The sequence below is a fragment of the Elephantulus edwardii genome, unplaced genomic scaffold, assembly GCF_000299155.1.
Source record: "Elephantulus edwardii isolate Elephantulus edwardi_28Jun2011 unplaced genomic scaffold, EleEdw1.0 scaffold00225, whole genome shotgun sequence".
Lineage (NCBI taxonomy): Eukaryota > Metazoa > Chordata > Mammalia > Macroscelidea > Macroscelididae > Elephantulus > Elephantulus edwardii.
In genome coordinates, this window is record NW_006399975.1 from 3,456,237 (window position 1) to 3,474,244 (window position 18,008).

An 18,008-nucleotide genomic window follows, 5' to 3' on the forward strand; every position below is an offset into this window, starting at 1 on the left:
AGATTGGAACTCTCATACACTGTTGGTGATTGAAAAACAGGTTTGCATTTCGAGAGTGAACACAGAGATTCCATCTGATCCAGTTATTCCAATGCTAAGAATATATTATGATATGTCATCTAGTCATCTATGATTCATAGAAGCCCTAGGTACATAGCTCTGAACCCTGAGCCAATCTCACTATCTCCAATACACCTAGTTACATTACCCTAGTCACTGTATCAATGCATCTCATCCAGAGTGTCTTCTCCTGTGCTGTTCCTCCACCATTCCAAGTATGATGTCCTTCTCCAAGGACTAGTCTATTCTGGCAATCTGCCTCAAGTATTGTCAGATGGAACTTCAAAATCCTTGCCTCCAAGGAGCAATTTGGTTTTACTCTCTCCAGGACAAAACTGTAATTTGGGCAGTCCGTGGGATAGTTAGCACTCTTCTTTAGCACCACAACTCAAACATATCCATCCTCCTTCTGTCATCATTAGTAATTGTCCGGCTCTCTGATGCATAGCAAATGATTGCAAAGACCATGGCCTGAATCAGGTACACTTTAGTCTTTAGAGTAACATCATTTCTCTTTAATACTCTGGCGAGGTCCTTGACAGCAGATTTTCCCAATGCAATTTGTCTTTTAATTTACTCTCCGCTGGTGTCAAGAGTGCGGATAGTGGAACCAAGCAAGCAGAAATTGTTAACAATCTCAATCTCCTCTCCATCTATCATGGTGCTGCCTATTAGTCTATGGGTGAGAATATTTGTTTTCTTGATGTTGACCTCCAATTCATACTGAAGACAGCAGCCTATAACCTGTCAGCATCAAATGTATCAGGTCTTCCTCAGTTTAAGTAATCAAGGTTGTGACATCAGCATAATATATTCTGTTGATGAGTCATCCTCCAATCCTGGTTCATCCTCATAAAGTCTAGCTTCTTGAATCATCTCTTCTGAATATAGATTGAAAAGGTGTAGAGAAAGGATGCATCCTTGACAGACACCTTTCCTGATCCTGAACCATGCAGTGTTTCTCTACTGTGTTCTGGTTACTGCTTCCTGGTCCAAGTATAGGTTTTGCATGAGCACAATTAAGTGTTCTGGGACCCTCAGTCTTCTCAGAGTATAGCCACAATTTGTTGTGATCCACAGAGGCAAACGCAGCGTCATGTGGAGTTTTTTTGTTTGGTTTTTGAGGAAATACCAAACTGCCTTCCAGAGTAGTTGTGCTGTATTTCAATCCCACCAACAGTGTGTAAGAGTTCCTTTCTCATTACTTCCTCTTCAACATTTATTATTTGCTTTTCTGTTAAACTTTACCACTGACACTGGGGTGAGATGGTATCTCTTTGTGGTTTTTATTTGCATCTCTTATTGCCAGTGGATTTGAGCATTCATGTGTCTGTTGGCCATCCACATATCTTCTTCTGTGAAATGTCTTTCCATGTCTTTTGTCCATTTTGTAATTGTGTTATCAGTCTTTTCCTTGTGGAGGCCCTGTACGGTTCTATAAACTTTTGATATGAGACTCTTGTCTGAATGAACTTCTCTGATAACCCTTCCCACAGATGTAATCAATCATATTCCTGTGTAGACTATCAGATGACATGCATGTATATAGTTCCATTTGTGTTTCTTATAAGAGGTATTTGGAATGAATAAATTATTAATTGTACATAATTGTAACATTTTAACTCTAGGCTAATTTCTGTCACCAAGTCTATATTTTCCTACTACTGATCCTTTTTCCCTGTTCCCAACTTTTGCATTCCAGTCACCCATTACTATTAATGCATCTTGGTAGCATTTAAATTGATTTCCAACTGCAAATGTTGTTAGAAATAATTTATTTCCTACCCTTTGACTCTTGTTATTGGTTCATATATTTGAATGATAGTGGTATTAACAGGTCTTCCTTATATGTATATGGATATTATCCTGTCCTCTTACTCACAACATTGTATTTAAAGATGGATCTTGAAATGATCTTTTAAACTATGACTCCATTTTTCCTCACCTTTTCATTTCTGATGTAGTATAACATGTGATTGTCTGATTACAAATGTCCCGTGGCAATCCATATCATTTTGCCCATGCCTGGTATGTCAATATTTATGTGGTCCAGTGTTCCCTTAACAATGCCTAATTTTCCAACATTCATGCTTCTCACGTTCCACTCACTAGTGTCTGTTTGTAACTGTTACTCTTTCTTTGTGATTCCCAGTACAAAGGCTCAGCCTCAGGTGTCGTATCTACTAGTCTGACACAACGTTGCTTACTGAAACTGGGGAAGATCTGAAGCAGTTGTTTCAGAAGGTTAAGGACTGGAGCCTTCAATATGGATTGAAGCTCAACATCAAGAAAATAAAGATTCTCACCACTGGGCCAATTGGCAGCATCATGACAAAGAAGAGATTGAGATTATTAACAGTTTTAGCTTGTTTCACTCTACAATCAACACTCGTGATACCAGCAAACAGAAAACCAAAAGACAAAGTGCATTGGGAAAATCTGCTGTCAGGGAGCTCTCCAGAGTACTGAAGAGAAATGATGTCAGTCTGGAGACTAAGGTACATCTGATGCAAGCTATGGTCTTCACAATTGCATATTATGCATCTGAGAACTGGATAATGACTAAGTATGATAGAAGAAGAATCAACGCCTGTGAGTTGTGGTGCTGGAGAAGAGTGTTGAACATACTATGAACTGCCAAGGGAACAAACAGATCTGACCTGGAGATGGTGAAACCAAGCTACTCGTTGGAGGAAGGATTTTGAAGTTCTGTTTCACATATTTTGGGTATGTGGCCAGGAAGGATCCATCCTTGTAGAAAGAAATCATGCTTGGAAAGGTGGAAGGACAGCACAGGAGAAGACCCCAGATAAGAGAGATTGACACAGTAACTGGGGTAATTGGGGTAGGTATGTCAGAGACAGTGAGATTGGCCCAGGATAGAACAGAGTGCATAGCTATTGCACGTAGAGTTATTATGAGTCACAAGCAACTTGAGGGCACATAACAAAAACAACAACAATTTCAATGTACTCTATTATTCTTAGGATGCTCAGCTTATGTGTCAGAATATCTGAAAGATAAGTATTTCACCCAGAAGAGTAGATGAAAGAAGGCCTTACTCATTACTCAGCTAAGAGATTCAGTGTTGGTCCCGTCCCCCCGCCCCCACTTCAACACATATGTATTGTTCCTGTGCCCTTTCCACTGATCAGCATCTGTTCCCTCTCTTGTCCCCTCTAACACCCCCCTCCTCTTCTCCCCAGCCATTCCTGCTATGATGGCGCAGGCCTCCTGCCAGCTCTGTTTGCCCATTTTATTTATTTTTTTTCCATTCTCCTGTGATATCAGTGGCCTTGGCAGGTACCCACACAGGCAAACCCCAGGGTAACACAGTTTAACCCTAGAGTATCGTGGGTGAACTCTGGGGTGTCACAGGTGATGATCTGTCTGGGGCTGGTGGGACTGGCATCACAGGCAACCTCTCAACTAGTAAAATACCCAGAGGAAAACAGACTTGAGAGAAAGATTTGTATACTGAGGTTCATAGCAGCATTTTTCACAATATCAAAGAGATGGAAACACTACAAATGTCTATCAACAAACAAATGGATTGAGAAATTGTGTTACATTCTCACACTCAAACAGTATGCAGCATTCAGGAGCAACAACGTTGAAAAATACTATATAACATGGGAGATGCTAGAGAACATTATGCTGAGTGAATTCAATCTCCTAAGAACAAATACTACATAAGATCATTATTGTAAAAATAGAAGTATAACTAGTAAGAAATGAATAAAATCCAAAGAGGGAAGGGGAATGGTGAGTGGGACTGAATATGAGGATCTGGGAATCATGAGGTTGCAGAGTTGAGTGGGTGGAGGGAGGGAGGGGTGAAGGAATTAGGAAAGATCCAGTGGAGACCCGAAAAGATGGAGTAAAAGTGGGCATAGATTAATGGGGATTAACATAGGAATGATGATATGAAACACAATCTTAATGATGTAATATGTGCAATACAGTGTATATGAATGAAACACTAGGTATATGAATTTTGTATGCAAACAAATGTATTGAAAAAGGAATGCCATCAATGTCACTGAATAGTACATAAAAAAATTATTGACTTGATTTATGTTTTGCTCTGTGTATGTTCAACATTCAGAAAAACTTTTCTTAAAAAAAGTAAAAACTAATAAATAGAAACATTGAGTGAGTGGATTTACATTAAAATTAATTTTTATGCTAATTAATTTTTAATATTGTAAAAACATGCACATATAATTAAATGAAATATGATTAGTAAGCATTCACTCTAATAAAAAATAAATAAACAAGAAGAGAGGGAAAAACACAAGCTTTACAGCCTTGGAAACTTCATGGAGAGTCATGGTATAGTAGGAATGAACTGAATGGTGGTGGACTGGGTAAGTACGCTTAAGGCAGAAAAAGTTTAAAGTGAAACTAATTGAAAGTTGTTTCTAGGTGTTACTAGGACTCATAGAGACCCTATGAACAACAAATATGGATAATCTTCTCCTGCACCCTTCTCTGATGTGCTCAAAGCCATTGTTACAGTCACAGATTCAATCCATCTTGTTAAATGTGTTCTGGCTTTCTCTGACCCTCCACCTTTACCAGAATGGTGTTGTTTTCCAAGGACAAGCCCCTCTTGACAACATACTCAAAATGTGTGAAAGAGGGCTCTGAGATGATGATGATGATGATGATGATGATGATGATGATGATGATGATGATAAAAGGCATTGTGTATACTACATTAAGCTTAAAATGTGAGACTCTCAGGAAATCCAGGAAATGGAGCCTTCCTCGTTGGGGGAGATAATCTACCTAGGGACAACTTTTAATTTCTGTAGTCAGCCAAACCTAAGGTAATGGTTTTCTCTGGAATTCTCCTCGCTTCCAAACTGTGTGCTTCAAAGCAATTTTATCAGTGAGTAACCACATAAACCTGGATCTTTTAACCCTTCACTGCTGGCTTCTCTGAGTAAGTGCTGCTGCCTCAGGTCTTGCAGAAAAATATGCTAGGAGGAGAATGCATTGTCCTTAATCAAATAATTATCATTTAGAGAAATCCTAAAGGAAGTTACTAAAAAATTTTTGCCTGGAGCAACAATTTTATCTCTTTTTTGGAAACTGCACTTAGAAGACTCTGCTTTTGGGTATGCAATTTTGGATACAGAAGCAGCTCACTTTTCTCAACCCTGCAGGGCTCCAAATTATGATATTCTCAGTCAATTTCCATTGCAGGCCACAAGCAGAGGGAGTCTTGGCAAATCTGTTTTTCCTTGCATCTCTGGTAGCATACTTTCTAACTGTAGTTTAAGTGCACTGTCTACTGTAGTACTTTGGACAGTGACAAGATTTAATAAACTCATGCCAAGTTTCTTAATTTTATTCCTATAATTCCTGATAATAAAAATCCTTACATGGCATGTGGATTGTGCACTAACATACAGAAAGTAACAATTTGGTCACTTGTTTGCTGTTGCTTTTCAAAGTGTGTTCCTGTTTGTTCCCATCCTGAAGTGATAAAGCTCCACTCTTGTTCCATCATCTCCAGAACAAAGTCCTGGTTTTAAATCCAGTGACTTGCAGCCTCCTTCATTCTGTGAATGTAACTACATTTTTGCTGTTGTGTACAACTCCTTATCACTAGGTTCCCCCAGCTCCTTCAGTTGTGCCTAGCCCCTTACAATCAAAACCAAAACACTTTCATTGGGTTGGACATATATGATTCCCAAGTCTCCCTCTGTTGGGTATTCCAGGCCGTAAATATTTACCGAAGGAGAATTCCTGTATTTCTCTCATGTTGCTGCTGGGAGACTCCAATGGTCAACTTTTAGTTTAGCAGTCTAATACATGATTCACTATGGCACCGTTGTATCAGTAAATATCTGATAATGGGAGATTAGATGAGTATTCAGAAGTATAGATGAGGGTATATTGAACTATTGAAAATAATAGTAATAATATTAAAAAGAAGACACAAACCAAATTTATGAAGAAAAATACTAATGGGAACATGAGCACACATTTGGAAGATTTGTTTCTTGTACCTCATACCAAGAAAAAAAAAAAGCGATATTTGTATTAGAAATTTGGAAAGAGCATTGGCTATATTACTTCATGGTACAAATTTGTGTATATCACTATGTTTATTTTTATGTATGCATATATATTTATAAATATAGAGAGACAGAGTTTTATGTGTGTATATTTGTTATTCATATGTTACAATTTGCATCTTTATTAACCAGCTTAAAATTTTTGCTTTTATTAGGAAAACATAGACTTTTGGGAAATTTTTAACATGAGATACTTTATCTTACTAAACAGCAGATTCTAAAACATTTGTCAGCTTTTATTATCGACTGCTTGCTACTTACTACACGTTATTTTCATGTCAAAGTACCTATCTTACAAAGTATTTATGAGTAATAAATGAAATCATGTTTTGCCACTCTTAACACAATATCAAAATTTATTAATTTTATTTTATAGAAATCAGTTTTAAATCAGTGACAGTTGATAGATCTCATCTCGGTGCTTTTTATATAAAGAAACTGCTCATTTATTATATAATAAAGGATTAATAATAACTCTTTGCTGTATTGAGATTCTGTTGTTGTGCACTGTCAAGTTGAAACTGACTCATAGTTGACCTTCCAGCAGGTTTGCAGAGGTAGTTAATTGCATAGGAGGACTTTCACCTACAGAGCAGCTGGTGGAATTTGAACTGCATACCTTCTTGTGGAGCTCTGTTGGCATAGTGGTAAGAAGCTACACTGCAATATCAAAGATACAGGGATTGAATCCACCCTCTACTCCATGGAAGAATGATGGGCTATCTCTTCCCATGTAATTTACTGCCTCTGACAACCCACTGGAGGGTCAATTATGAGTTGGATCTGATTAAGTAGCACACAATGACAACAACAACAACCTTTGTGTTGGCAGTGCAATTCCTTATCACTAAGCCACCAGAGCTCCCATCTAGAGATAAAATTATGTAAATAAAACTTATTTATATATAAGTATAGCTTAAATAAATAACTCTTAATACTAAAGACAAGTGAAATGATTTAAACTTGTGTGTCAATAAGTAAGCCATTTGACACAACTACCCTAGATACGTCCTTTCACCTGTTAGTAGAATCGGAATGAATATGACCACTTTCACTGCCCACCCATACAAATATTTTGACTCATGACTTTGAAGAGCCCTGACACTAATGATGACCTTTTTTAGAAAGAAGGATCACCTTTAAGAATCTAAGCAGGAACAAAACCAACTTCTGATGAGCAATTTACATACTAGTTGCTTTCCAAAAAATCTCAGTATTTATTGAAGTATGCAAAATGACATTGTGATTTTATATAAAAGAAGTTCTGAACCCAGATATTATCAGTGGCGTTTTCATCTTCTTGGGTACCCAATGGGAAATTTCAAATCACTTGCTGCCTGTGTGATATGTTAGGCCTGGCTTCAGCCCCACTGAGTACCAATAGTGCTTCTCAGGATTTATGACAACCCACAATATACTAGAAGATGCCTAAGTGCTCTGTGTTGAAAATTTCTGGGATTAATGGAAATGGTGAGGCTAGGAAGTATGCATGGGGGTGTCAGACTCCAAATTCTATTATGTGTGCTGTATGATCTTGCCTTACAGGTTTATGGATGAGACATTGTACTTTCTTATAGAGTTTCTTATAGTGTTTTTGCATCATCGGCCTATTTGGAAAGTTGATAAATATAAGGCTCCTACTTCTCAAAATAATGCTTAGTAAATGCGTACAGTAAAATGTCTAGTAATGAAAATAACAGATTATGTTAAACTGTAGTTATCAGTATGGTAACAATGAGTATAAATAGTATTTCAAAATCCTTAACATTTATATGCAAATACTTGTCATTTTCTTAGTGACAATATCTTATGTAACACTGTCTATATTTAGTGCTGCCAGCCCAAAGGCTACATGTCCCTGGCAGTTAGAATTCCTCAGTTGTTCCTCTGGAGAGAGATAAGCTATCTCCACTTATGTGATTTTATAAGTCAGTTATGACTCTGTCAATGAGTTTTTAAATTTATAATATTTGTTGCATGTATTCATACTTGAAGCAAAAGAAAGATTTCAGTTGTACTTTTTTAAAAAAAAAATGTTCATATCCAGGAACCCTGTATTCTTGTATCCATAGAATCCAAGTTAAAGAGTGCTGTGCTAGAATGATTGTATGTTCATGCATATAGCCAGAGCTCAGGCCTGATTGTGATGAATCTCCTCAGTAAGTTGGAGAAAAAGAAGATATTCGGTGTCAAGCAGAGAAGTAGGACAGATGCATTCCAAACACAAGAAAGAATAGATATAAATCTGTGGATCAGGAAATCTGATATACATAAACAATATTGGTAACTGGCTTTGTTAAAGGGGTGTTCCAGAAAATGAAAACGGAAGGAAGCAGTTAGAATAGTCTTTCCTAAAGCAAAGATTTTATTGCTTTAATTGTACTTGATTTAATAGCTTGTGTATTTACTGAAAATTTTCAATTTGTTAAGTACTTGCCCTACACTGTGCAGTAGTAGTATTTTGTGCTTTGTGAAATGTCCTTTCTCAGCAGATTTTGCCATGAAATTAAGCTGATATTTATATATTCATAGTGTAGGATTTTCCAAACCATGAATGTTTCTCAAAGTAACTGTTACAATATGAACTGTCTCTATAAGTAAAAATAATCACAAGCAAAGATTTCTGTCATGTATCTGATTGCATCTCATTTGCTGTTGAGTGCTACTGAGTCAATTTTGACTCATAGCTACCCTATGGCACAGAGTTGAATTGTCCCACTACATTTTGGAGGGAGGCTGCACTATTTATGAGTACAGACCTCCAGGTCTTCCTCCCATGAAACTGCTGCATGGGGTCAAGCCACCGAACTTTCAGTCAGCAGTCAAATGAGTAACTGTTACACCACGAAGTCTCTTAATACTGACATTAGCTAAGTGATATTGAATGGAATAGGATAGGATTTTCTCTTATTCACATGATGTAAGTAATACAACTTTCCTCAATTTCCTTGATATCTGCAGTGTCCCATTGATAGAGTGGACCATTGGAAGAACTCATTTATTATGTAATTTTCTATTTCTTTGAAGATTAGATAGGTTTAAAGTAAATTGCTATCATCGAATGTCACTTGAAGCAGTTATCCTTGGTTATTAACTTTTCCACATTTATTTCCAGTGAGTGCCATAACTCCACAGATAGAATCAAAGTCAGAGTGTGGGATGAAGATGATGACATTAAATCCAGAGTCAAGCAACATTTCAAAAAGGAGTCAGATGATTTTCTGGGACAAACAATTGTAGAAGTGAGGACCCTGAGTGGAGAAATGGATGTCTGGTACAACTTAGGTGACTATATTTATATCTCCTTGCAAGCAAGTATTTCATTCAGCATATCCGTGACATGTATTACATTCTCATACTATCAAATAATCAACAGCTTTGTGTTTGGACTTTGTTGTTGTTGTTGTTGTTGTTGTTATGTGCCGTCGAGTCAAATACAGAACTTTCAAATATGGAAATATGTTTGGACTTTAGATGGCTTAATTTCATAGAAACTAAATACACTTATTATTTTTTAAACCTAAGTATTACTGAAAGGCATTAATAAATTTGAAGTAAAAGACAAAATCTTTCAAAGAAGTCACTCATAGCCTTATAGGAGAAAAGTTTGATTTTATTCTTAATTTTTAATCCATGAAATAAAATTTCAAACCCAACAGTAGGGAAAACAAAAGAATCAACCTATGATTTAATTGCTGTTTGTCTTGCTTTCTTTGCATCCCTTAATGAACTATTATCAATTAAAGGAGGGAAAAGTGTTTTAAAATGGTCTTATAAATATAGGCCAGTGTTGGCAAAGGAGCTCTATTGGCGTACGGTGAAGCACTTGACTGTTAACTGAAATATCATCAGTTTGAACCCACCAGTCATTTTAATGGAGAAAGATATGGCAGTTTGCTTCCTTTAAGATGCATACCCTTGGAAACTCTAGGAAGCAGGTCTATTCTGCCCTCGAGGGTCATTATGAATGAGAAGCAATTCAGCAGTTCGCTGGATTTTGTGGGTTTAGTTGGCAATGCCAAATGCCTATGTGGACTGACACATGTTGTGAATGAATATGCTGTCTGACAGACACTGAGAATTTTTCAGTGGCATGATTTTAAAAAGGAAATTGTATCATAAAATCAGGAATTTTAGAAAGATAGTTTTAATTTTACTTTTTTAAAACTAGAATCATAACCCAGAATCATCAATGCTCATTTAACAATAGCAAAAATTATAGGTCACCTTAGCTTCTGTAAAGGATATGATCCATTGATTTCTTAGTCATATTTTCTAAACAAATAGATCTATGGTTGTGACTTAAAATAGAGTTTTCATAGTCCCTGACTTATATAGAGTTATTATTTAGCATGCAACATGATTTAACATATTAGAGAGTGATACAGGATATTTAAAAATTTACAGAACTCAAGTAATATTAGAAAAAAGTGATGAAGAAAGCGTACTAAGAATTAATGGATCTCTGAATTGTATAATATTTTAAAGAAATAGAAATGTATATATTATTCATACAAATGGTTCAAACTAGACTAAGAACTTATTGTCAAAAAATTATTTCATTTTAAATATATATTCTTCTAAAAATGAAAATTAATGCTTCCACATAATTGGAGTGGAATATTCCTGTCACTTATAATCACCTTTGCACATCTTGTTTACACTATTAAGTAACTATATATTAAACTAGATATATTAGTAAAGTGTAAATTTCAGGCCATTAACTCTACCCAATATTTACAAGTCATGTTTTAATAAAGGAAGCTCATTTATGCATGGACTTCTTTCCTGTATCATTTGCCATGTTTTGAATTGAGGCAGTCAAAACTCAACAAAGGAATTCTTCACATTTGTTCTTTTCACAGATGTACAAATTCAAGATGAGAAACTTGAATTTGTTCCTAGTGATAACAGCTACTAACCTTTCACATTGAAATTGGCCTTCAATCTGTAAGAGAAAAATAGGAAACAACATAATATTGTAAGGCTTTGCCTCTTCACCTACAGTTAGTAGTATTGTGCCTTCATTTCACTCTGCATATTTTTTTTCTCCATCATTTAAAATGCATTTCAGCATACAGAGGCATTTTAGCCAAAAGGCAGAGTGGTCCAAAAAAGCTTACTTTCCACAGTTTCACTGAGATGATAGTGACATCAAAGAGCTAGTAAAACCCTTCTATGACTTTAGAAAGAGCTCTCTGACATAAAAATTCCCAGACCTTTCCTTTCTCTTACATATCAACTGTCTCCCCACCAGATGTTGTTAAGTGGTTCAAGTTAACTATGACTCATAGCAATCCTGTGAACATATATGAACCTTGACCTATCCTGCTTGCTCAAGCCTATTGCAGTAATCACTGCATCAATCCATCTCATCGACGGCCTTCCTCCCTTTTAGCACTCTCTCTGCCTTTCTCAGGATGATGTGCAGAAACATCTCCACCAGTAAGAGAAATTATTGTGCTCCCAGCACTATGTGAAGAGTCTGTACGTAACTGCGGTTGTTGTTAGGAGCGGTCAAGCACATCACTCATAGCAACCCTACGGATGACCTATCAGACGCTTGCTCTTTCCTACATTAACTTCATGATCTCTGTTATGTTCAAGTTAATTGTTACTCTCCCCACATCAGTCCGTCTCATTAAGGGTCTTCCTCTCTTTCTCTAACCCCTCATTTTTCTTAGCATGATATCTTTAAAATAATAATAATTAAATAGTAACAATGAGAAATCAGCAGACATTCAGTAAAATGTAGCCTCCATACATTAACCCCTTCTTATAATGCAGAAAATATATTTATGTTTAGAAAAGGGGGAAAATCTCTACCACTGACTTTATACCACTTTACCTCATGTTTCTTTCGTAAAATGGGTGACTTACCTTTACCTACTTCAACTGTGAAATGTGTGTCAAGCATAGATTTCCTGCCTACATTCACACACTAGGAATTTTGTGATTACACCCTTATTATTTTAATTCTATTGATATTGGACACACATTACTTATTTGACTCAATTAATTGCATATGCAATCCCAAAGGCATATGGTTCGAATCCACCAGCTACTCTGTGGGAGAAAGATGGGCATTCTCCTCCCGTGTGATTTATTCCCTCTGAAAAACTGCTGGGGAGTCAGGTTTGAGGCAGTTCTGACTCCAAGGCACACAATAAGAACAACAAGAAATTAATATAGCACCTCTCATAAGTAAATACAAATAGCAGGCTGTAGGTTTTAAGCATTGACAATGATTAAGATGCTAGTTTTTAGGCTTTTTATTAGTCAGACCAAAGTTTTTTCTTCCCAAACACATAAAGACAAAGAAGCAGTTAAGCAGCTGGAGCTTTTACATAAAATTATTCTAACTGGTTAACTTTGTATTTCATTTATCATCTTGTTAGTTGTCCAATAATCTATTTTAAAAACTTATCAAGTACAGTCTATTATATAAGTATTTTAGTGTCTTTTTCTGATAAAATTTTTATTTAGGCATATTTATAATGCTCTTGACAATTAGATACCCTAAGTGAATGTTACATATTTTATCTGAGGAATGATTATGGTTACTTAATAATTGACTGTGAATGGTATTATAACATATATTTAGCCACTTATTTTTAATATTTAGAGAGTTTCGGTGGGAAGTATTGTGTTATTGAAAATGATGTATGACTTTGTTTCATCAGAGAAACGCACAGATAAATCAGCTGTTTCTGGGGCCATTCGATTGAAAATCAATGTGGAAATAAAAGGAGAGGAGAAGGTTGCTCCATACCACATACAATACACGTGTCTTCATGAAGTAAGTGCAATTCTATATAATAAACTCAGAAAATAAATTTAGTTCTAGATCCTGCAACACAATATTTGGTTTAAAAATAATTGAACTAAGTTTATGTAGCTGTAACCGGCTTTTTTATATTATAGCGGGTGATATTCTGAGGTATCATAATGCTTGTTTTTCCCTGAAGGGCTTGGTCTAATGAAAGCATAAAAAAAGCATATAAGTCAGATATTAATAAACAGGACAGTAAAATGGCAATGCATAAATAGACAACATTAAATAATTGTTCTTTAAAAAAGAAAAAAATGTTTTCAAAGTACTCATTGAGTAAATGAGTCATGAGAGCTATTTTGGGAGCATAAAGGGATATGGTACTCTACATATACATGAAATGATGTAAGTCATGATTGGTCTTGGGTATCTTGAGTTAGTGTTCAGATATTACTTGATGTAATTAGAGATATTGTTTATAACTAGAGATAATAGAATGAAGATGTAGAAATTTTTTTATTAAACTTTTAAAAATTTTATTACTTTTGTGTGTGTGTACAGTCAAATCAGATTGTACTGGTACAGGAGGAGATTGCCCTTCCTTCTCCAGCAGAGCATCTGGTGGGTTTGAACCACCTACTTCTGGAATTGCAGTGCAGATTCTTGTCATTAGACCACCAGAGCTCCCTGAAGGTCTAGAAATTAAAAAAAAAAAAATTCCTATCTCCCAGTGAGTTTTGGAAGCTTGTATAATAAGCAGTACCTCCCCCCTCCCTTTTTTAAGTACAACAAACGTCTTCCAACTTAATTGAAATCTTTTCCATTCCACCTTCTCACACACATTGTTGTTATGTGCCGTTGAATCGCTTGCGACTCATGGAGACCCTATGTACAACAGCCCTAAACTCCGCTGTCCTGTGCCAATCGCACCATCTCCGATACACCCATCCTGATTATCCCACTCACTGAATCAATCCACCTCATAAAGGGCCTTCCCCTCCTGCGCTGTCCCTCTACCCTACCAAGCATGATGTCTCCCTCAAAGGACTGGTCCCTCCTTACAACAAGTCCAAAGTATGTTAGATGAAGCCTCAGAATCCTTGCCTCCAAGGAGCCACCCAATTTAAACCTCTCCAGGGTGAATCTGTTTGTTTTCCTAGCGTCCATGGTACCCTCAATACTCTTCTCCAGCACCACAGCTCAAAGGCATCAATTATCCTTCTATCCTTCTTAGTCATTGTCCAACTCTCTGATGCATAACAAGTGATTGCAAAGACCATGGCCTTTATCAGACACACCTTAGTCTCCAGAGAGACACCATTACTCTTCAGTACTTTGGAGAGGTCCCTAGCAGCAGACTTTCCCATCACAATATTGGTTCCCATACTCCTGGGAGTAAAAAAGTTCAATCTGGTTGAACCCATAGGGAAGTATAGAACATCTAACATGAGTTCAAGGAGTGGATTCTCCAGATTCTTGTGTGCTTCAGTATAAATATACAGACACATTATCTTGATTTCTTACTGCATTCTTGGCATGTGATAACTAAATTAGAGGTGTCAGTCAAGCCTTTCCCTGATGAAAATGATCCTTGTCCCATTTATCTGAACATGGGAAGTAAAGCTGAGCAATGTACTCTTCCCCATGGTCAGAAAAATATAGATGGAAATAATGAGTAAAAAGTAGAGCTTCACAAGAAACTATAGTAAGTACTGTTAAAAAATTGTACACCTCTAGCCAACTGAGAAAGAAACAAAAGCATACAGATGATAGTCAAATCCAGTGCCGAATGTACAAATGATTCTAATGAACTAAGAAAAAATTGAGAAAGGAATACATTAGGGTAATCTGTTTGCTGAGCAAATTATTCAAGAAGCTGGATTCTGTGAAGAGGAATGACACAACCTTGCTTGTTGAAAGTGAGGAGGACTTGAAGCACTTGTTGCAGAAGATCAAAGAATGCATCCTTTGGTATGGATTGCATCTCAATGTCAGGAAAACAAAGATTCTTACCATTAGACCTATAGGCAACTTCATGATATGAAGAAGAGATTGAAACTGTCAAGAGCTTAATCTTGCTTACCACCAGTTAGGAAATAAGTAGATGAATTGCACTGGGACATCCTATAATTAAAAACCTCTCCAAATTATTCAGTAGTAATAATGTCAATTTGAGGGCTAAGGTGAGTTTAATTTAGGACATAGTCTTTCTGATCACTTGCTATGTATCTGAGAGCTGGACAATGAATAAGGATGACAGATGAAGTATTGATATCTTTGAGCTTTGGTTTTGGAGAATAGCACTAATCATCCCAAGGACAGCAAAAAGAACACAAACAGATGTGTCTTGCAGAGGGTGCAGCCTGAGTGCTCTTTGGAGGCAAGAATGATGAAAGTTGGGGCATGTTGCTAGAAGGGGCTATTCCTTGCAGAAGGACATGAAAGAAGGGCAGAGGGTTGGTGAAGGAGAGGAGAACCCTCGACCAGGTGAATTGATGTGGTGACTGTGCTCTAATGTGTTGGAAAGAGTGAAGATGGCACAGGATAGAATCAGTTTCAGATTTTTTTCCCTTGGGTCTCTATGATTTGTACTCTACTCGATGGCACTTAACTACAACAAAAAATTGCCTTTCCTCCTGTCACTTTTCACCCAAAATCCTTTAATAGCACTTCCATAACTCAGCAAAGTAATACTATAGCCATAGCCACATATGTGTTCAGGCCTCTACCATGTACTCAGAATTCATTAATACAAATTTTGCTGTCATGTTCTAGTATGTAGAAATGTTTATATGCAAAAGTTTTCATTTCCTTCCAAAAGTGTTTTGGTATTCAAATAATATTTGAATCAATAATTCTGTATAGACCCATGCAGGAATGAAAGAAGATTTAGCATAATAGATGAGGTGGTTAATAGAAATGCAAGATTTTCCTATTACCTATTAATTCTTATGGCTGGTGAAATATTAGAAGGAATTATAAGTAAGTTTTATTGAAATTGGTGTTTAAATAATTCTGTTTTACTGTGAGGAAATACAAACCCATTGAGCACCTTCTTTCCTTTAGAATTTGTTCCATTACTTGACGGAAGTAAAATCTAATGGTGGAGTAAAAATCCCAGAAGTCAAAGGGGATGAAGCCTGGAAGGTTTTTTTTGATGATGCATCTCAGGAAATAGTGGATGAATTCGCTATGCGTTATGGAATTGAGTCCATTTATCAAGCAATGACGTAAGTACTTTAAATCATTTATTTGCTAAAAATATCTATTGAAATTTGAAAGAAAGCACTTTGAATGAACATGAATCTTTGATTTTAAACTCCATTATATCATGAATATTTGCTGACTGTCCCCTTAGCCGCTATAAAAATTGAATAATTTGGTGATTAGCCTTGTTTTCAATACTATATTTTATGAAAAGTATGGTCCTAGTACTGCAGTATCAGAAGCACAAGGAAAATTATTACAAATGCTTGATAGCCTTTATCCAAATCAACTGATCCATACACTGAAGGTGGAGCTGTATGTTTAAAGAATATTATATTTTCAATACAGCTTTTGCAACAATTTAGGTTCAATTCAACAATTTGTACAAAAATGTACCAATGGCATTGGTAGCATGCTTCAAAATGAATGACAATTCTCAGTATTTCTGGTATGCTTGTCCTGTTTCCATAGCTATAGTTTTTTTCTGCCCCCTTACATTGTTATTTTTGTTTAAAAATAATTGTGAATGCTTAGTCTCTTACTGATGATTTTCTAAAGACACACAGTACTCACAGCTTATGTTATTTAGCTAAAAGGTGACCCCAGAGACTAGTTTTAATTCAAAGTTTAAAGAGCATTTTAGGGTGAAGCTCTCAGTGAGTTCTCCAGTCTTAATCTGTAGAGTTAGGTTTTTGGTTTGGGCTTTAGTTTTTAGGAATATGAAATTCTGCCCTCCGCTTTCTCTGTAAGGGTCCCTCCATGGCAGCCTGAGCCAGAGCATCCATTAGTTGTAGCTGGGCACCATCTAGTTCCTTGGGTCTCAGGGAGACTATTAGTCTAGGTTTTCTGAAGCTTTTATTTCCTATTTTCTATTTTTCCCTAGAAATTTGAGACTAACAGTTGTCTCTAGATGGCTGCTGACAAACTTTTAAGATCTTAGACTCTCCTTAATGAATTAGGATGTAGAACATGAACTTTATTAAATATTTTATACCATTTGATTATTATGTCTTTTGAGATCGTGCTCCTAATGCTTAAAGCCAGGAAGTTAATTGCCAAAAGAGTGGGATATGAGTCATGTGATAATTTTGTTTTATTTTTTGAGAAACTAGCCCACCATTATCCACAATTGCTGTGTCATTTTGCAATATCACCTTCAATAGATAAGGGTTCCTGCTTCCTCACATCCTCTCTGACATTCTGCAATTCTCTGTCTCTCTTCCTCCTCCTTCTCCCCTTCCTCCTTCTCCTCCACGTGCTTCTCTTCTTCCTCCTTCCCTCACTGCTACTTTCCCTCTCTTCCACTCTCCCTTGCTATGGCTCTGGCTCTCTCTCTGGCATTGCTGTTGTTAATCCTAGACACCTTAATATTTGCACTTTTCTGAAGACTAATGATGAGCATCTTTTCATTTATACATTGACCATTTGAATGTGATCTTTGATACTTGTCAATCAATATCCTTTATTTTATTTAGTCCTAGCAACTATGCTTTTACAAATCTTTCAAGTAATTATCATATACTTTAAGGTTTATAAACCAATTTACCAATTTTTCTTATTTGATTCTTAAAGACATTTGAACCTTAATATTGGAATGTATTGTTCAAGTCACTTGCTATCAGAAAGTGACAGTGTCCAATACATCAAAGAAATAATTCACCATGACCAAGTAGGATTCATTACTGGTATGCAAGGATGGTTCAACATAAGGAAAACAATTAACGAAATTCATCATATTAACAAGGCAAAGAACAAGATCCTATCAATTAATGCAGAAAAGGCCTTTGACAAAATCCAACACCCTTTCCTGATTAAAACACTCAACAAAATAGGATTAGAGGGGAGTTTCTTCAACATAGTAAAAAGTATTTATGAAA

The 18,008-nt window shown here is 36.3% G+C and overlaps 1 protein-coding gene across 1 annotated transcript in view; it reads left to right on the forward strand.

The window, feature by feature from the left end:
• The window catches only part of UNC13C (unc-13 homolog C (C. elegans)), a 912,374-nt gene that overhangs the window by 435,887 nt on the left and 458,479 nt on the right, over positions 1-18,008 (forward strand). The window contains exons 10-12 of the mRNA XM_006898243.1: positions 9,268-9,437; positions 12,836-12,951; positions 15,991-16,154. Coding sequence (XP_006898305.1) covers positions 9,268-9,437; positions 12,836-12,951; positions 15,991-16,154 — 450 coding nt within the window. The remainder of the gene's footprint in view (positions 1-9,267; positions 9,438-12,835; positions 12,952-15,990; positions 16,155-18,008) is intronic.